The sequence below is a fragment of the Aricia agestis genome, chromosome 22 (genome assembly GCF_905147365.1).
Source record: "Aricia agestis chromosome 22, ilAriAges1.1, whole genome shotgun sequence".
In the NCBI taxonomy this organism is placed as follows: Eukaryota; Metazoa; Arthropoda; class Insecta; order Lepidoptera; family Lycaenidae; genus Aricia; species Aricia agestis.
In genome coordinates, this window is record NC_056427.1 from 2,053,526 (window position 1) to 2,075,431 (window position 21,906).

The following is a 21,906-nucleotide window of genomic DNA, read 5'->3' on the forward strand; positions in this document are numbered from 1 at the left end:
AATGTTTCATTTTAAAGTTCATTTCACAAGTACTTAACACTATTTATTTTCTTCATAAGTCAACATTATTTAAACAGCTTATGCACTTTTCCACATCATTTTCAAACTCTAAATAAGGAACATCCAGATCCATAGATATATATATATATATATACATAGGATTTCTAATTTGAAGCACTTTTTTCGAACACATTCATTTTAAATTTTGAAACACTAGCAGCAGAACAGATTAAAATGATATTCCATATTGAAATCAACTTTTTTTTAACAAATACATTTTTAATTTTGAAACACTGGCCGCATAGAATAAATTGTTATTCCGTATTCAAATCGACTGTTAACTATGGCCTCTGCCTAGGTAGCAAATAGCAATTATCACTAACGTATTACATTATCTGATAAGGGCATTGTTCTTTCAATTATAGTGTTTGATTGTGAATTAAGCGTAGTATACACTATCGAGCATGTTGGATGAGACGTCTTTCGGTTTCGTTTTGCTCATAAGAAGCAGGGCCGGACCGTGAGCTTACGGGGCCCTGGGCTGAAACTACTTAGGGCTACAACATTTTAACTGTCATTTCGTAGTACCAGCACCTAAATAAACCTTGATTGTAGGATTCTCAGGGATACCAACAAAAATATATAATAAATAAAATAATTATCAACTCTTTCGCATTATCGGACTTAGCTGAGCGGCGGAGGCCCTTGAATTCATAGGGCCCTGGGCTTAAGCCCAAATAGCCATATGGTAGATCCGGCCCTGATAAGAGGGTATCTTTTGTGTATACAAATTTAAAATATTAATGCACCGAAATTATTTCAAGGCGCGTTATCTTTCTCTATCATGTGACGTTTCCAATATGCTAAACAACGACGAGCCTTGAGTTAGTTATTCGCTGTGTAAATCTATATATATAAAACTCAAAGGTAACTGACTGACATGGTGATCTTTCGACGCACAGCCCAAACCACTGGACCGATCGGGCTGAAATTTGGCATGCAGGTAGATGATATGACGTACGCTAAGAAAGGATTTTAATCGATTCTACCTCCAAGGGGTTAAGATAGGGGATGAAAGTTTGTATATAATAATACTTCTTAATGCGAGCGAAGCCGCGGGCAAAAGCTAGTCTTTTTATAAAAATAGATAAACATTAGTATTAGGAAACAGAATACAGATGCAGATGTTGGATTGCCAGCAAAGTAATCAAAATGATAAATACCTTTCTTTATTTAAAATTTAGTTTTTCAATTTTTAACAACATGGTCATGCTTTAAAATTTTGTTGAAACAGTAATTCTAAATGTATAATGCTAATTATACATTTTGGCTATTTAATTTTTATTTAAAAAAAGTCTTAGAACGTTCTCCACTTTAAATATTTTTGAGTGTTGTCGTCTAAACCAGCCTTAACTGACAGATAAAAACGCGGAAAAAAAGCAAACAGAATCATGTGAAGGATGAAGATAAAAATACTGCATGTTTTACAATAACATTGAAAAACAAGTTGAAGGCAATCATATAAACTTATCTGTCTGTCTAAATCGAATTAGATGAGATTCAATATGAAGATACTTTGAAAGATGAGAAAGCGGACAGTTGTTGTGGAAAAATGTACGATTTCGTAAAAACAATTAAGACGAACGTACAATACACATGTACAGCTCGACAAGGCTTTAAATGAACGTGGCGAGAAAAGGAACTAACGTTGCCATCATACAAAAACGTCATTTTTGACAGTTCTCCTTTACCAGCAGCGTCCAGTCCACGTTCATATAAAGCCTTGTCGAACTCGCGTTTATAATAATACTAGATGACGCCCGCAACTCCGTTGCGCCAAATTCGTTTCTCATGCGGGAAACGTACATTTTTCCGGGACTCGAAGTATATTATATATTAATACGTGAGCCAAAAACATTGTATCCCTTTTGACGAAAAATGGGTAAACGTAGAATGAAATTTTGCACAGTTATAGATTATATGGTGAAGGAGTGCATCGAGCTAATATTATTTTGAAATTATGCTTTAATCATACAATTTTTTAACAAATAATAAATAAAACATTACACACACTACAACACACACACTAGGAAAATTGACAGATTTTTGAGTGACAAGCCTGTACATACGAATTATACTCTTTTATTTATGGTTGAAGTCTGTTGACAACAAGTTGACAAATTGAAATTGGATTATAGTTTTTTTTCATTGAATCTAAGATACTATTAGACAATGCTTACACGGCCAGTCTGTGATCAGCTGAGTATATATATATATATATATGTGATTTAGATAAAATTTGGTACAGAGATACATACTTTGATTCCTCGGAAAGGAGATATTAATATGAGTTCTGTAAAACTTATTTCGACGCAGACGCATCTAGTTTATAACATGCATAATAAATTATGGCAAAACAACGTTTGCCGGGTCAACTAGTTTATACACACCTTTATCCTCATACTCTCGGCCTCCTTACTCCTATCCAGGTTGGAATACACCGGACTATACTGTCCAGCATAAGTCGGAGACGCCAGACACACCATCTTGCCGACATGAGCGCAGATCTTCCCGTAATCATCACTCTTAAAATCATTCACATCGTTGTTCACCTTCTTCGGTAGCTTCTCTCGATCGTCGAAATTCCTCACCAGATCATCAATTTTAGTCTTGTTCCTCTGCTGAACTTTTGTCTCCAGGTTATTCTCTAGAACTATCATTTTGGGATCTTGCTTAACCTTCATGTAATTCGGTACGTTTCTGCCGCCTAGCACGTCTTTGGCAGGAGTGTTAACGGTTAGGGAGTTCGCACTGAAGACTTTTGGGGATATTTCAAGGTCGTTGGTGAAAAATTGGCTTTTGCCGACTTTCTGCTGCTTCGCGTAGTATTCGAATTTGGAGACTTTGGCCATAATACTGCCAATTTTGGGTCTAGATTCTTGGTCGGAGTTCGAGTCTGTGTCTTCTTTATAGGGCTTTCTTGGCGCAACGGGCGGTTTCCTCTTGGACATGCTCTTCAGCGTCAGATCAAGTTCTTGATCCAACTGCATGAGTGTGTTATCTTTGTACTTCTCCTGGTAACAATGGTTTTCGAATTGGTGGTTAACGTAACCTGGAAATAGATGAAAACTTTATTAGGTAACATTGCACAAGATCATTTATAATCAGTTAAGACTGGTATAGCAGATATGATCTATAGCAGAAGTTTCTAGCTTCTAAGTTCCAAGGTTTTAAAATGATTTTGTATCTTGCCACAGCAACCGAACAGGTGAAAAATGTACAATATATTATGCTGTCAAACCGCAAACGAAAATACTGATAGTAGGTTTAATATATAAAATTCTCGTGTCAGTGTTTGTACGCGAACTCCTCCAAAACGGGGATTTTTAATGAAATTTTGTATGTTGTGCCATCGAGGAAATTGATTCCTAGGCAGTTGACAGACTAACGTCATTTGGTCGGATCATGTCAATTCAATGTTAATTGTGATCTGTCGGCTGGGTTTGACGTTAAACGCGACCAAACTACGTAGGTCCCCCATCTGCCTAGGAATCCACTTTTCTGATAGTACATTCGTTAGGCCTGAGTTTTTAGTTTTTATCTACTTTTACTAGAATGCCGCGTCCTGCTCTAACAACGTCATTTAACGTTTGTTAGAGTACGACGCGGCATTATTTTCCGATTGTTTGAGTGTCAAAATCGTTTCGTGGTACGGCCCCTGATTACACCTACCGAGTAGTGGTGAGACAGTGCACTCGGCCGAGCACATCCACAATAAACATGCCAAGTGCTTGGCTAAGAGCACTGTCCCGCCAATATATTCGGTAGGTGTAATCAGGCCCATAGGCTGACTGAGGACTAGACCCACCTGTGGGCTCGCAGGCCTCGTTGGGCGTGAACTGCGCGGGCGCCATGGACACGTGGCCGGCCGGCAGCACCGACTTCATTAGAAGCGCTTCCTCGGGGTGGTTGAAGCGGAGGTAGTTGGAACGACCGATCGTCAGCATGCTGCCTGAAAATGTTGATTATCTGATTAGCAAATTGTAACCACAACCCCACTTTATCTCTAAAATTCAATATAGTTCAATATAGTGGTGGAGCCAAACCTCGGCACGTGTGGTGAAGAAAAAATAAAATAGATCCAATTAACCCCTTTGGCCACCCCTCTTACTTTGCGACAGCGTCAACAGGTTGTCCACTATACACCAAAGAGTGTCCTCCTGCCAACTTATTGCATACGTTTCTCTTACCTTGCGACAACCTCGTCGGTTTGTCAATTGTCCACCGGCAGCCCATCGTGCAGCTTTCTCAGGCTGATGCTACCGTAAAACTGTTACAAACCTATAATCTTCCCATGTTATAGGTTACATTTCCCCTACCTTGTGACAGCCTCATGAGTTTGTCCACTAGTAGCTTGCCAGAAGTGTCTTCATTTCGATCAATGGGATACCTAAAAGACTAACAAACATCCTGCCAATTTGTGGCACACATTTCTCTCACCTTGCGACAGCCTCGTCGGCTTGTCCACCGGCAGGCCGTCGAGCAGCGTGGTCCCGCTGATGGGGTACAGCGTGACGACATCGTGCGAGTTCTCGACGCGGCAGTGGACGTTGGCGACGCCGGTGCCGACGACGTAGATGTCGCACGTCGGGTCCGAGCCGATTGTGACGCGACCTGTAATGAGGGGAGGGGGCTTTATTTTCGAAATCTTTGAGGCTAGAGGCTATATTTCTTAATCATTACTAACATTTTGATTCGAAAGCGTGTTATGTCTGTCTGCCTGTTTGTAATGGCTTCACGATTAAACCTTGGACCGATTTTCGTCGTTCTCACGTTTATTTTGCACGTGCATATCCAGTGGCGGCTCTAGGGGTTGACGAACAGGGCAATCGCCGAGGCCTCACGGTTGCAGGAGCCTCGCAAGGTGCTTTTTTGGAAGACAAAGGGCCTCGCAAAAACCTGCCTCCCAGGGCCTCGCAAAGACCTTCCGCTCGGGGCTTCGCAATGGGTAAGGCCGCAACACACACATATTACATATATTATAATTTATAACATTAAAAATGCGGAATACATTGATTTTGAGTTTTGATAACTTATACTTTATGCTACAGCTACGTTCACTTTTAAGTCTGGCTGCTGTTTGGTCCGCTACAATACCTTGTTTGATGGGATGCAGCGTCACCGCGGTGCTCAAGCGGCCCGTGCCCAGGCTGACTAGATGAGGCGTGTTGGTCGCCACCCTGGAAATAAAAAAAAAGTCAAATTTTATGACGTTGACAGATGACAGGTAATCTCCAAGGATTCTTTGGCGTGTGGATGCTCAAAATAAGGACTTTTAAGTATACTAGAGAGAGAAAACTGAAAGGCCCAGCCCCAAATATAGGGTACATCCATACTAATTGACGACCTCTGTGGCTCAGTGGTGACCGCGTTGGTAGCTCAAGCCGGGGGTCGCGGGTTCGAATCCCGCCGACGGAACAAAAAGTTTTCAATGTTCCCGGGTCTGGATGTGTATTAAATATGTGTATGATATAATAAAAATATTAAATAAAAGGTGTAACAAAAATAAGTGATAATACTTTAGGGTGTGTATGTGTTCCTTATAGAGAGTTTACTGTGAAAGTAGCAGCGCTGAAAGACCAAAAAAATTTTCACTTTTGTATTGGGAAACTCGTGACGCTCGGGCTCTTACCCATACAAAAGTGAAAAAAAAATTTCGTCTTTCAGTGCTGCTACTTTCACAGTGAACTCTCTACAAGGAACACGTACACACCCTAAAGTATTATCACTTATTTTTGTTACACCCTGTATATGTATAGTATAAAAGTATTAAATATATTCCCGTTGTCTGGTACCTGTAACACAAGTCATTTAGGTACTTAGCACGGGGCCAGACTGACGTGGTGTAAAGCGTCCATAGATATTATATTATATTATTATTATTACTAATATTGTCTGCCTTTACGCCCAAATCTCTGAACCGAATTTACTATTCATGGAGATACTTTGAGCCGGGGAAAGGACATAGGATACTTTTTATCCCGGAAATGTACGGTTTCCGTATAATAAACGGAGTTGCGGGAGTCATCTAGTGAAGAAGAAGAAACTGTCAACTGCTCTTTAGCTACCGGAGACCAGCGTATCCCAGATCATCGTATGACATTTTCAATATGTCAGATAGAGACAAGCAGACAAGCGGTTAAATATATCATTAGCTATGTCCTCATTGTGCACTTTCATTTTCAATTTTCGTCATCAACTTTCATATTGGCGCATTCAATAATTGAATGCGTCAAGGAACGCAACGCCAATATTGTCATTTTTTAAGTTTTGGGTACGGTCAAAGGGCATGCGTCACGGGCATGCCTCACGTTTGCTGTTGACTGCGCTATAACGCATGCCCTTGACGAACAGAAAAATGAACAGTGTGGACAAAGCTATAAGCGCTACAAATTGCACACCATCTGTTGGCTTTACACACCCAAGCGTGACGTTAGTCTAAGCTCTAGAGTCTAGACTAAGTCGCTGTATGCTCTAAGACTAAAATAACATACCGGAAGCTGGGTTGGTGGTCGGATTTACTTCAAGGGTTGATTCAGACCGCAACGTGACGCATAGATGCATTTCTAAAATATGGATTTGACAGATTCACAAGAAGACTCACGCAATTGAAATCTGTCAAATCCATATACAATGCCACGCCTCGCCTCGCCTCGTCGCGTAGCGGTCTGAATTAACCCTAACACTACATATGTATAACACAAAATTGAGTCCCGCTGTCTGTCTCTATAACACATGCTTTAAATATGCTTAGAACAACAAGGCTAGGAATAAGGAGGAAGATTCTTAGAGACCATGGTAAAGTAGATGCTGCGCTGGTTTCGATGACTAATCTCAAAGTGCCTAAGTGTGTGCGCAGCCATAGAAGCTGTCGCTTTAACCCGAAAATTAAAATAAAGAGCGGCATTTTTGCCTATTTTTTTGTTCGACATCAATAAACGATACGGAAGCCTTTGTACGCGAGTACGACTCGCACTTGGCCGATTTTTTCACTCGATTTTTTAAATTAGGGGGTAAACGAGCAAACGGGTCACCTGATAAAAAGCAACTACCGTCGCCCATGGACATTCGATGCTAGTGTATGTTATATAATAGTGCTAGCATATCGCCTCCGTGGTCTAGAGGTTAAGAGCGTGGCTCTCGACTCGGAGGTCGTGGGTTTGATTCCCGCGTTGAAAACATGTTATTTCCAAGTTTAGTTAGGACAACGCAGGCTGATCACCTGATTGTCTGACAAGTTAAAGATGATCCATGCGTCGGATGGGCATGTAAAAAGTCCAGCGCCTGATCTCTCGCCAGTCGTGTCGGTCTTCCGTCCCCCTGGGTTATGAGAGTGAAGGAATAGAGAGTGCTCTTGTGTACTGCGCACACACTTGAACACTATGAAATTACTCCTGCGTACCTGGCCTGGTTTCAATGAAACTGGCCACCGTCACCGAAATCGGTGTGGGGAGTATTACCTCTCATATCTAAGTCAACAAACATCGTTGTCATAGTCCCCCCCCTATTTATCTAATGTAAATGCATTCCCGAAATAGAGTTTTATAAATAAACGGCGGCATTTGCTGCTCACGTGTCGACGCTTCACAGTTCACACGGATAAAGGAGTGAGCACACTGAGACGGGCCGTGCCGGGGCTCAGCGTGCAGGGGCTCATCGCAAAAATCCGCCTCGATACAATTTGCATGCAAGCGGAAATCCGCTGCGCCCCGACACAGTAATAATAAATCTTTTATTTTCTCTCAACAATCTAACTTAACGGCTAATTTACTAATTATTATGCTGCATTACATTAGAAAGTGAGGAGCTGGTGTCTGAATTAGGCAGCTGTAGCCTGTGTTACAGATCACCAGGACCCCAATTATACCGCGGACACATAAAATAAGCAACCGTTTAGATTATATATTTTTATATCTATGATTATAAATACAATTGTACAGTGTGCGATACGCGCATCCGCTTCCATACAAATTGTAGGGAGGCGGATTTTTGCGATGAGCCCCGGCACGCTGAGCCCCGGCACGGCCCGTCTCAGTGTGCTCAATCCTTTAATGTGCGCGGTGGTTCATAATCATTGTTAACATGCGTCGCGTCCGGCTCCGCCACAGCACGCATCATAATGTGCGCGTAGCAATAGGCCGCTCAAAACTTTACGATCGTTTGGAAAATAGACGCGGCATTTGCTGCTCACGATGTTGACTCTTCACAAATCACAGTTCATACTTCACACGGCGTGATAAGGGCACATTAGGACGAGGCGCAGCGGAGCGGGCCGCATTTAACATGCATGTTTTATGACTATGTTGACGCTTCACAAATCACACGGGGTGATCAGGGCACATTAGGAAGAGTCACAGCGGAGCGAGCCGCATTTTACTTTCATGTTTTATGACTAGGCATATTGACGCTTCACACGGCGTGATAATAACACTTTGGGACGAGGCGCAGCGTAGTGGGCCGCATGTTGAACTCCCGATGAAAAAAGCAGATGTTATATTATGTGAAAATATGTTTTATGTGAATAAAGTGTGTGGAGATACGGCCCGCTCCGCTGCGTCTTGTCATAATTTGTACAGACCACGCACAACTTTAGGATCGCTCAGCAAAAACGGAAGGCGTAATTTTCGATTTTAATCCTTCGATCGTGGATTCTTGTAAATCTATTGTTATTCTATCGTGTCTCGCTCACCGGCGAGCTTATGGGGCTTGATGGGTTAAGGTGTCTTTAGCTTGTTATTTGATTTCCTCATCTTGGTTGTACTTTTGTAATGTGGAAGAAATCAATAAAGATTCACGATAAGTACGTGTTCATCAGACTCTTTGGTCGAGTAGTGATAAGCCACACTCAGTCGGTCGTTACCTTATACTCACCTGCTAGTACAGAGGTTCCCAAACTCATTTTGTCTACTGCCACTTTGAGAACAAAATATGTTTTAGCGTCCCCATTTCAATTTAAAATGCATTCCGATGAAATAAATCACCCCAAGCCTCTTAGACCTTCAGCGCCCACTTTGGGAAAGGCTGGTCTAAACTCTTAGACACTCTAGGTAACCTAACCACGGTCCGCCAGGTAGAGCGTTAAGCTTCACCGACCATGCGGATTACGTAAAGCAACATTATCTGCAGTGCCTAGTTCATACAAACTACCATTACCAGTTGCTACCAGTAAGATCTCTGAACAGTGGATGGTACAAAATCCGTCCATCCATACGCACGCCGCTGAACCGATTTTGCTGGGTATGAATATACTTTGAATAACAGCACCCGTAGCATGGCTACACAGTATTCCCTTACTTTGGTGGAAGTCCGGTCCCTTTTGAGGTAGACCGGCGGTTCGTGGAGGGAGTCCTGTGTTAGACAGATCCAGGACATTTCTCCGTAAGTATACGGCTGAAGGCAAACCGCAGGTGGTTTTAGTGGGTAAGCCCGGCGCTTGTCGGGAGTCTTAAAGGGGTGACAGACGTGCGAGTAAGTACACGGACTTATGGCTCGAGTCTCGACGATCTTAATCGCCTGTGAGTCAGCAAAGAGCCACGAGCCGCGAGCCTGGGGGCATGGTAATCCAGTGTGAGCGATTCTCGTGTGTCACCGACGCGAGCCGAGTAAGTTCGCGAACCCCCGGGGTGCTTCAGCTAACTGAGACACACCCCCAACTCGGGGCACCCATAAAGGGTTTTCCCTGCGTATATAAAAAAAAGGGTCCAATTCTCATATTCCGAGTTTCACCGCGATCGCTGGCAGTCTCTCGTGCGAGTGCGATAGCCTGAGATCGAAGCGACATTCTATTAGTTCTCGGCGCTCAGAGTTTGTTTCAACGGGAGGCCGGAGGGTAGACAAAGTGACAGAGTCACCAAAATGACAGTATTTCTATTATTTTCAAATCTACTGCAGTCATGCTTAGCCTGCAGGAAAGTGTGCAATTTACATTATAGCAATGCATGTGTATTGAACAGCATACAAAACATGTAAATTGTTACATATTATCTATATTCGTAACATTTACATAATGAACATTCGGTAAACGAAATATGTACTAGAGGGCGCGGTGTACACTCAACCACGAATAAAAACACATCACCTTCCGCAGTTGGGTAAAAACATGCACTCCGTGAGTGCCGGTAAAAGTAGGTAGGCAGCCGCAGAGGATTGTTTCGGTTAATGTGCTGGCAGAAGTGAAAAGGAAGTAAGTAGGAAGGCAGATCGTTTCGATTTAATTCGATCAATCTTTGTTCCATTGTAATTTCATTTTTCCTCGATATCGTGATTTACAATAGGGAATATTACTAGCACATACAGTAAATAATCCGACCAAAATCCGACAATATGTTGTGTCATAATATCAGAATATTGACAGAAACGTTGTCTAACGTCGGACAAAAATTTTTGTTTACTTTACTTAGGCTGGTGCTGCTGTCTAGCGTGAAAAGATTGCAGTAATCCATTAATCGATCCGAGATTCGATGTGTCAGAATTAGGGCCTTGATCAGGCAGTCTAAAATTTTGAAGGGGGTCACAAAATTTTTGAGGGGCTCACTATTTTCGCGGGGGTTCGCGAAATAAGAATTAGGGCCTGTTTCACCACTTCCTCATAAGTGCCGGATAGGCTATCCACCACTTAACTCGACAGATAGAGTATGGACTCAATGGAGAATCTGTCAGAAAAGTTGTGGATATATCCGGCACCATATTATTAAACAGGCCCTAACATAGATAAAACTTGGTTTAAGGCAGGGGGGGTTATGTAACCCATGACCCCCACTGGGACCGTTCATGGCCCACATTTCGACTGTGATTGAACTGACTGTACTATGGGCATTACAGTGACTTCATTATGACATAACAGTCGGCCGCGGCGCATATCGAACAGGTATTGGCATGCATATCATGATCATCATTATCATCATCACCCTTACCAGAGTAGACAGAATGATAGACTATGTCGACTTAGAACTGATGTTGAAATTTTTAAATTTGACGTATTATGACGAAAATCGTCGCTAGGGTTGTTAACTTGTCACCTACGAATTTAAAACTATGACAAATTCGCTGGACGTGTTCCTCTTTGGTCGTATTGTTGTTTGTGTTTTGGCACATGCGATTAAAATTGTCAGAATCCAATTTTGAAATCTTTATTTTAAATATTTAAAAATAAATTATATCAGCCAGCGCGAGGCACAATCCATTCATAATCCTAGTGAAACCCGACGAATTTGACAGATATTGAAACCTGTCCGTTTCTTTGCAGTCGAGCTACTGGTAGTTATGTCTATTGTGCTCTTACTAATATTATAAATGCTATAATAATATCTATGGACGCTTCATACCGCGTCAGTCTGGACTCTGGCCCCGTGCTAAGTATCTGAAGGACTTGTGTTACGGGTATCAGATAACGGAAATCTATTCAATAATTTTATATTTAATATTTTTATTATGATACACATCCATGACCGTGATCCAGGAACTTTGAAAACTTTTTGTTCCGTCGGCGGGATTCGAACCCGCGACCCCCGGCTTGAGCTACCAACAGCCCACAGAGGACACTGAGCCACAGAGGTCGTCATGCTATAGTCAATGCTAAAGTGTATGTCTGTCAACTCTTCACGGACTCACGGTTAAAGGAGTGAGCACACTGAGACGGGCAAATTTCAACAAAATCGATTTAAAATCAGGGGCTTAGGCGTGAAGAGGCAACAGACCGACAGACCTTCGCATTTATGATATTAGTATGTATAATAATAATAGCTCCCACACCGGTTTCGGTGACGGTGGCCGGTTTCATTGAAACCAGGCCAGCTACGCAGGAGTCATTTTATAGTGCCCAGGTGTGTGCGCAGTACACAAGAGCACTCTCTATTCCTTTACTCTCATAACCCAGTGGGACGGCAGACCGACATGACTGGCGAGAGATCAGGCGCAGGACCGACTTTTTACATGCCCATCCGACGCATGGATCATCTTACTTGTCAGACAATCAGGTGATCAGCCTGCATTATCCTAACCAAACTTGGAAATAACATGTTTCCAACGCGGGAATCGAACCCACGACCTCCGAGTCAAGAGCCGAGCTCTGAACCACTGGACCACGGAGGCGTTGTATGTACTGGGTGTTTAACAAACGCTACAGTATAACCGTTTGCTGGCCTACAGTAACAACAGAACTTATGCATTAGCAAGTGGAACATGAGTCAACTTTCTTGAAGCTTTCTCCGTGAGTAACGCAGGATAATATTAGACAGCGTGTCATTTATGGAGCACATACATTACAGTGGTTTTGCACGAAGTCCGATACGATTCCGATCCGATACGAACCCAGGATACCTGTTTCACCACTTCCTGATAAGTGATAAGTGACAAATAAGCTATCCACCACCTTACTTGACAGATAAAGTATGGAGAATCTGTCAAAAAGTTGTGGACAGCCTATCCCCCCAGTCAAGACAAGTGGCAAGCGATTATCGTAAACGCTACGCTAACGCCACAAAATGTATGCGATTTGACATAAATCATCGCTTCGCTAGCAAATACTAATGTCAAATCCCATACATTTTGTGGCGTTAGCGTTAGCGTTTACGATAATCGCTTGCCGCTTGTCTAGGGGGGCTGATAGTAATGTTTACAATTTCTCAACCGCTAGGAGCTATTCTGTGAAATAAAATGGAACGGATATGCGGTTGCCGACACAATGACTCACGAGATCACAAGATCCAAACACATCTTCTAATAAATCCCACAGCGCAAAGAGTAGCTTGGAGTAAAAAGTTACAACGTCATAGACTCAGTTCTGGCATGCCCCCCTAGCATACGCCAACGAGATATCTCGTGGATATCTCACTCTCGAGCGTAGTGATAATGTCGATATCGATATATATCTCTTTTTCGCTAACATGCATACGTCGAGACTCGAGAGATAAATTCCTCGTTCGTATATAGTTCGTTAGCATATAAAAAAATAGCACATATAAAAAAACAAAATTATCTCTAATTTTGACGACAGACGTACGAGAAAAAATGTATGTCATGTTAGGGTCAATAGAGATGAAGAGATAAACCAGTTAACATCGAGAATAATATATACTCACACACTCTCTCTCACACTCTACACATTTATTTATATAGAATAATATAAATAAATGTGTAGAGTGAGATATCTCGTTGGCGTATGCTAGCACGGCAGGCCACAATAATTCTGCGGCGTCGCGTCGTGAAAATTTACGGCAAAAGTAGTAAAAGGGTGAGCTTGACCGACCTACCGCCCGCCATTGTGTTTTACCGCGTTCACGAATATTTTTTTCAACAATGGATAGCTAACACAGAGTAGACAGAATTATATAGTATGCCGACTTAGAACTGATATTGAAATTTTTAAATTTGAGTATTATGACGAAAATCGTCGCTAGGGTTGTTGTATGACATATTCGCTGGACGTGTTCCTCTTTGGTCGTATTGTTGTTTGTGTTTTGGCACATGCGATTAAAATTGTCAGAATCAAATTGAAATCTTAATTTCAAATATTTAAAAATAAATTATATCAGCCAGCGCGTGGCACATTCCGTTCATAATCCTAGTGAAACCCGACGAATTTGACAGATATTGAAACCTGTCCGTTTCTTTGCAGTCGAACTACTGGTAGTTATGTCTATTGTGGCTAACATCAATACAAACAATAGTTAATAATCTTGTACAAAACCGCGTAAAGTGTCACATTTCGAAGATTTGAGCTTCCAAAGTTGCAATATCTTAAAACTTTGGCGGCCAAAATCTTCATACCCCATTACTACCTAATCGCATTTCTGTACGACTTTTTGCGGTACGAGTTACGCGCGTTTTTTGATTGTGGGCTTGTGGCCGGTGGTGGCCCGTGTGCGGGAGCCCTAATGCACGGTTTATTCCTAAATAGGGAATGTTATTATTCGACAAATTTACTATTCGAATAATTCGAATATTTTACAAAAGTTTTCGAATAATTCGAATATTATTCGAATAATTCAAAAATTATGAAAAATGCTGAAAACTCTGAATAAATGTAACAAAAAGCTTCGTACATCCATGTACAACCTATTTTGTTAATACTATGAAGCAAGCAATTCTTATTTTTACTTTTATCAACATAAATCTTTGTAAATAACATAGTTAATTTTTATTGTTAAACACTGTATATTTTAAGGTTACAGCTGAGAAAGAAAGGCTGTAAAGTGTAAACCGTTTTTGATCGTAGCACCTTTTACTTTTCTCATGTGATTATGCTTAGTCTTGTTAGACAGCAGTTGAGATTAAATAATAGTATGATATTCGACGTTATGATATCTATAATAATAATTATAATTTGATATTTTCAATCCACGTTCACCTAGTTCACCTAGTTGGCTTCACCTGTGTCAATGTGGCTCAAAGTTATAAAAAAGGGCCACTAGAAAACAAACACCACAACAAAGAAAAAAATTACAACGAAGCTGGGGAGGGTGAAACAATATTTAGTAACTTGAAGTTTGATAACGCCAATAACATGATATTAAGGAGCTATCGAAATTTTTTGATACTGTACTAACTGATTCAATTATCAGTCGATGACTGTTGCGGTAAAGCTATTGAATAGCAATTTTTTATCAACTTGTCGAATTATAGATATCTTCATATATCGTGAGCTTCAAGCCAGAAGGGCGTATAAAAAATGATCTTTTGTATTTTAACTACATATTTTCAAACTCTCAATATTGCACTTAGGTACGTCTATCACCATCTTAAAAAAACAAGTTTGTTTTATATACACCCTTCTGGCGTAATACCTCGATCGTGGGAATCGCAGACACAAAAATAAATGAATTTGAATTTGAAATAGACTTTCAATTGTTATACGACAGCCGGGTGCCGCTTGGGGATTGATAGGTATAGGTGGGGAAAGTCAGCGATATATAGTTATCACAATAGACAAAAAAATTGAGAAAGCTTGAAAGGAGTCAATGGATACAGATTGTCGATTGACCATTACTGACGATACTGAAATTCATGACTGAAAGGAGTTTATATCGTCATTTGCATGTCTTTACGCAAAGTAACGTCTAAAACATGGTCAACGGCGACGATGAATGGACGTATACTCATTAGTTAGACCAAAAACATATTTATATATATAAGTTCTTATTCGATGTTAATTTTATGTTTGATAGCATTTTAAATAAAAATAAAAAATATTTTTACTATTCGAATTATTCGAAAAATAATTTGTCGAATATTCGAATAATAAAATCGTCGAATATTCGAATAAAACGAGTATTCGAATATTCGAACAACATACCCTATTCCTAAATCACTACTGCATGTCACCTCTGCATCCTAATCTATGACGCGCCAGGAATAGGTTCATCGCTCGCATTTAATTGTTGGTGCAGTCAAATTGTTAACGTCTATGCCAGATAAATATCAACTCCATCCCTTTACGTTAAAGTACAATTCAGCTTAGCACAAAAATTAACTTTAATTCACACTAATTCGTGTCAAATCAATTTGTACTCTAACACTTTCAAATTGGGGTCGCTTTTGGCTATTTGACAGAAATCATCCTTTAATTAATAGAGTGGGGTTAGTCAATTTTCAACACTACACTTATGAATTTAGAGTGGATTTTCGTTTGCTATACATTTAACTGGTGTTTAGTAATGAGTCTTTGATCTATCTTACTGCTAAGTGACGCTAATGTGATAGAACACAGCACTGTTGGTTTACAAGTGTTTTGAAAGAATTACAAACAGCAGGGTCTAAAATGGATGTTTTGAAAGAAATTCCTCTACAGTAACTTTAAAAATCCTTCCTTCCTCTCATCCTTCCTTTGATAAACAAATACTACAAATAAATATTTGTTTGTTATAGGTTCGCGCACACTTTGTCGGCGCGTGCTGGGGCGTGCCGGGGCGGGTCGGGGCGCAGCGCAGCGCAAAATGCGCTATAGCACACTATTGCTGGGTCGGGTCGCATCGCATTGACGGATTTTAACGCTCACTGTGCCGGGGCGTGCCGGGGCAGGTCGGCGCGCAATGCATTGATGGATTTTGAGCCGAGGCTTGCCGGGCCGCATCGCATCACATCCGCGCGCACACACTGTTGCCGGGGCGCAGCGGGTCTTGTCAGGCCGTGTCGCATTGACGGAAATATATTTCTATTGCCGAGCAAAAATCCGCACCGATGCGCCCCGGCACAGTGTTCGATACGCGCATCCGCTTCCATACAAATTGTATGGAGGCGGATTTTTGCGATGCGCCCCGGCACGCTGAGCCCCGGCACGGCTCATCTCTAGTGTGCTCACTCCTTATAGCGGCGACAGAAGCACAAAAGTTGTGACAGCTGTGTAGCTATCAAGGTTCTTGAGATAAAGCCTGGAGACAGACAGACAACGAAGTCTTAGTAATAGGATACCGATTTTACTTTTGGGTAAAAGAACCCTGAAAACTATCCAATATCCTTTTCCTGGAGTCATAGTATCTGCATGCCGAATTCCTTCAGAATCCATCTAGCGGTTTTATCGTAAAGAGGTAATAGACAGACACAGAGAATCAGACTTTCTGATAAGCTATGTCCACAGTCCACACTGTGCACTTTCATCTTCAATTTTCGTTATCTTCTTTCATTCAACTTTCGTTTTTGCGCATTCAATAATTGCATGCGTCAACGACCGCAATGCCAACATTGTCATTTTTGTTCAGTTGCAGCGTCTGTCAGATTATTGTAACATGTGCGACGAGAACACTTTTGGGTGGAATATGTGCGACTTATTTGGTCATAAGAAATTCCAAAAAGAAGAACAAAGCGAAAGTTTTGGATACGGTCAGAGGGCATTTCTCATGTGCGCTGTTGACTGCGCTATACGCATGCCCTTGATGAAAAAGGTACAGATACAGAAAGTGGATATAGCTATAGACACAGAAACCGTCTGTCTTTCAGACCGTATGACAGACATACACTCTTACCTATAATATTAGTACGTATTCTAAGTCGCGTGCACGGCTCGGAACCGGTATATTTTAACCAGGTTAAAACGCTCTTTAGCCAGGTTTTTGGTTAAAGCAGTGAGCACACTGAGACGGGCCGTGCCGGGGCTCATCGCAAAAATCCGCCTCCATACAATTTGTATGGAAGCGGATGCGCGTATCGCACACTGTGTCGGGGCGCAGCGGATTTCCGCTTCCATACAAATTGTATGGAAGCTGATTTTTGCGATGAGCCCCGGCACGCTGAGCCCCGGCACGGCCCGTCTCAGTGTGCTCACTCCTTAAGTGTTCGCTCGGAGCGAATACGAGATGCGAGCGGTATTGCTTCTGAAATTAACCTGGTTAATTCCTCGCGGAAAGTAACTAGTGAAGTGATATCTTCTATCTTTTTTTAGTGCACCATCTAATAGCCAATAGGCCATAACTTGTTCATGTGTGGACAATGGGTGAGGGTCGTGGTGTGTGTGTCATAGAGGATACCGTTTGTTTCTGATATCTATGGTGTGAGTGGACGGGGCGAACGATATCGCGAACGGTTCTAACCGGTATTTTGAGCAGGAGTTTCATTTTGCTCTTTGATCAAACCAGGAATAATTTCGGTCCGTTCAGAGCGGAATCGAAATGAAAACGCTCTTTTGGAAATGTATGGCGTTTCTGACGAACAGATTCGCGAGATTAAGTTTCCGAGCCCTGTCTATCTATCAGAAAAAAAATTTCTTCGAGACAGACATAGACACAGAAAGCGTCTTTTTTTTTTTTTTTATGATATAAGGGGGCAAACGAGCAAACGGGTCACCTGATGGAAAGCAACTTCCGTCGCCCATAGACACTCGCAGTATCAGAAGAGCTGCAGGTGCGTTGCCGGCCTTTTAATAGGGAATAGGGAAACATGAGAGGGTAGGGAAGGGAAGGGAATAGGGGAGGGTATGGAAGGGAATAGGGTAGGGGATTGGGCCTCCGGTAAACTCACTCACTCGGCGAAACACAGCGCAAGCGCTGTTTCACGCCGGTTTTCTGTGAGGACGTGGTATTTCTCCGGTCGAGCCGGCCCATTCGTGCCGAAGCATGGCTCTCCCACGTACAAGCTATCTTTAAGACAGACCGACACACTATCTCACTTATAATATTAGTACGTATTCTAAGTCGCGTGCAGCTAAGAGCATTATGCACTTGTAGGGCTCTGGGCCCTTGAGTGACGTGATTAGCTCGTAATATGTAATTACATACTTGTTACGAACGTAATAGCTAGCTGAGTGGATGAAAACGAGCAGAGATATCGCCTGATTGAAGTGTAACCAATGAAATGTTTAGATAACGCCGTATACATCTACACCAAATTTCATCTAAATCGTTTCAGCGGTTTAGTAAGGATGCAAAACTTGAAAAAAAATACTTGAGATGTGTCAAGGGACACCCGAATGGAACGAAGTTATTTCTTATGTCCAAAGAACCTGCATACATAATAATATAATATACACTCAAAAATTAAAAATAAAACGCCATCAGCTATTGACGCCCAGCCGGCCCAGGAAATAAAGGAATTACTAACAACGCGTCGCTGTTTATTCTCAAAAATGCCATCTAGTTGACGAACAGTAATACTATTAACGCCCTCTGCCCCATACCATGCAGGTACAAATAAAAAAGTGTCGTTACAACTTTTTCGGTCTAGCCCACTTTCGCAACGCGCGATAAGGAACTCTGTTCCAAAAACACTTGGGAGTCCCAGGATAGGACACAGGATAGTTTGCGTACCAAAAAATGTCAGGTTCCCACGCGATAAACGAAAAATCTTGGATACCGATTTTCAGCTGTTTAAGCGTGAAGAAGTTACAGACAGACAGACATTCGTATAATTTATATTAGTACGGAATACGGATTGCATCACTTGACGTCAAACGTTAAATGGTCGCCCATAATGTGTAAATAGTAAATGGTTCTTGACCTTGAGAAGGTGTTAAGGTGCAATCATACTCGTACAATTTGCAGGAAGATTCTTTAAAGTTTTTTTTATTTATATTTGTTTATTCGTTTAAGGCCCGATTCGACCAAACTTGAAGTTACACGAGTATAACTATCATGAGAATAATTTTACTCCTTTAATTTACTCTAGGGTATTATCGTTTGCATTTTACCAAGTTACTCAAAGAGTATGAAATAAAATGTCAATTATAGTTCACAATGACACCGACCGTGACAGTTGACACCCTGTTGTGCAACTATTCTTAGTTTAATATTTACTCCACCAAAATAGCCCGTGTAAATATTTACTCCCGTGTAATTACCTCATTCTTCGATTAGAAGTTGGAAAAACGCAAAACCAGCTTACTCTTAGCTTAGGAGACAGTTATACTCGAGTAAAATTTTACCCCAGTTTGGTCGAATCCGCCCTAAGTGTCTCATGCATGGGTTTTATAGAAAACTAGTTGCTGTTGGAGGCTTTGTCGGCGTGAAGTGTCAACACATAATGTTCTCAATTTTTCCACATTTTCTACTGACCCTTCGCTCCTATTGGTCACAGCGCAGCGTGATGTTATCTAGCCCAAACCCTGTTCGATAGATGGATTAAATATCGAACACAAAAGGATTTTTTTCAATTCCAACCAGTAATTCCAGAGATTAGCGCATTCAAAAGGAAAACACTTCAGCCTTCTCATATTTGCCATGACAAAATGTCTATAGAGTTATGGCAAAAAACACCAAGACATGTGATTCTTTCACATTTTCTGGAATAAATTAGAAGGAAACATTCATAATTTGAATTTAGAAATTTGTCAAAACTACCTGCATATTGGAGACTCGCAATTTTTATTCAAAATCGAGTAAGTATATTTGCGCTTTAAAAACTTCTGCAAATAATTTCGGCCTTGGAAGCATCTGTATGTTTTAGATAACCATACAGACAATCTTATTTGGTTATAACTACTCGGTTTTATGAGATGGCTAGTATATCTACGAGTATGTATGTCTTGGAGGAATACCACGTTCTCACAGAAAAACGGCGTGAAACAGCGCTAGCGCTGTGTTTCGCCGAGTGCGAGTGAGTGACTTTACCGGAGGCCCAATTCCCCACTATATTCCCGGCAACGCACCTGCAGCTCTTCTTATGCTGCGAGTGTCCATGGGCAACGGAAGTTGCTTTCCATCAGGTGACCCGTTTGCTCGTTTGTCCCCTTATTTCATAAAAAAACTGACGTTTTATTTCTTTGCAGCAAAAACAAAATATTTTTTACGAAAAAAAAACAGTTGCACTCCGCGAGTGCCGACAGAAGTGAAAAGAAACAGCAGAAGCAGACAAACATATTCGGCACGTGATAGAAAGAGAGTAGGAACTGGAAAAGTATACTTGCTCTCTCCTACGCCGCGCCGGCGATCTTATTTTCCTCAATCTTACGAATTTTTGATCAGCACCCGTAGCATGCCTTCAGACTACAGTAGAAATACGAAAGTATAGACAAACAGCGGAGATAAACTGAAGGTGCATATTATATGCCGTTCCGATCTTTACCGCGGCTAGCCGCGATTGACAAAAAATCAAATATAATGCCACTTTATGACATAGACTATAGTCCTAAAAATTCAAATAAAATCCTACTTTATGACGGTAAAGATCGGAACGGCACCTTCTCCGCTGTCTGTCTATACTTTCGTATTTCTACTGTAGCCATGCTACGAGTGCTGGTCATCCGGGCGCTAGCTTAAATTTTTTTTAACCATCATTAAAACTTTACAACGCCGCTAAGGGAGTTTTCACTTCAAAAAGTGACAGATTGACAACTCGGTAATCTGACAGTTTGTCTCTCAAATCTGCCAGTGTTCCTATTTTTGCTATTTCAATTGCGCCATGCTAAGTCTGCTGATGTTTTAAGCCAGGGTCCCGATCCTCAAACATCGAATCTCAATTCTCATCTGATAATAACAGGCATTTCCTCGCGTACTCACAATATTATGATGTCTTACGCACGAGAGTGACAGCAATCGAAATAAGATTCGACGCTTGAAAATCGGACCCCAGCTCAATCCATACTAATATTATAAATGCGAAAGTGTGTCTGTCTGTCTGTCTGTCTATTACCTCTTCACACGCCCAAACCACTGAACCGATTTTGCTGAAATTTGGCATAGAGATACTTTGAGTCCCGGGAAAGGACATAGGATACTTTTTGTTCCGAAAAAATGTACGATCCCCGCGCGATAAACGAGTTTTGGCGCAACGGAGTTGCGGGCGTCATCTAGTTACACAATAAATTAACGAACCCCAAAAACAAGATCAACTCATAATCGAAAAACATTATGGTAAACAATAATTTCACGCTTCAGTCAACACGACAGCGAAAAGCAATTTAATCTTAACGAGATACGATTCAAAATTGCTTGGCAACAATAAATACCGTATTCTAAGAAATTTCTTACAAAATCTACAAAGCAAATTACTGAAATTACTGTTTAGCGTTTACAGTTACATTATCTGTCTGACAAGCGAGAAAAATGCTTTTAGTCACATCACATATCCACAATACAATGGATGCCATGGGCTGTCAGAAAAACCGGGTCAAAATACGCTTAGTTTAAAGAAATTTGTGTATTTCAGCCACATTCTAAGGGCCCTATCACATTGACGGTTTGCAGGCGGAGCGGGCGCGCAGCGAATACGTCGCGGACACGCCGCGGGCGCGTGTCGAAGCCACGATCTATCATGATTCATGTGTCACGATATATTTGTCTTGTTTTACACGACAATTGATATGAAAGACCCTTTTTGGTGGCATATGAAATATCAAAAATAAAACTTGAGAGGTGTTAAAAACACGCGCAACCGCACGGCTCACAACTTTATCAAAAAGTGTCGTTACAACTTTTGGTCTTA

The 21,906-nt window shown here is 41.4% G+C and overlaps 1 protein-coding gene across 1 annotated transcript in view; it reads right to left on the reverse strand.

Annotated features, from left to right (window-relative positions):
- LOC121737971 (pleckstrin homology-like domain family B member 2) overlaps positions 1-21,906 on the reverse strand; it is a 73,925-nt gene that overhangs the window by 33,088 nt on the left and 18,931 nt on the right. The window contains exons 3-6 of the mRNA XM_042129721.1: positions 5,158-5,240; positions 4,501-4,674; positions 3,869-4,012; positions 2,451-3,112 (exon numbers count right to left, since the gene is read on the reverse strand). Of these exons, the coding sequence (XP_041985655.1) occupies positions 2,451-3,112; positions 3,869-4,012; positions 4,501-4,674; positions 5,158-5,240 (1,063 nt within the window). The remainder of the gene's footprint in view (positions 1-2,450; positions 3,113-3,868; positions 4,013-4,500; positions 4,675-5,157; positions 5,241-21,906) is intronic.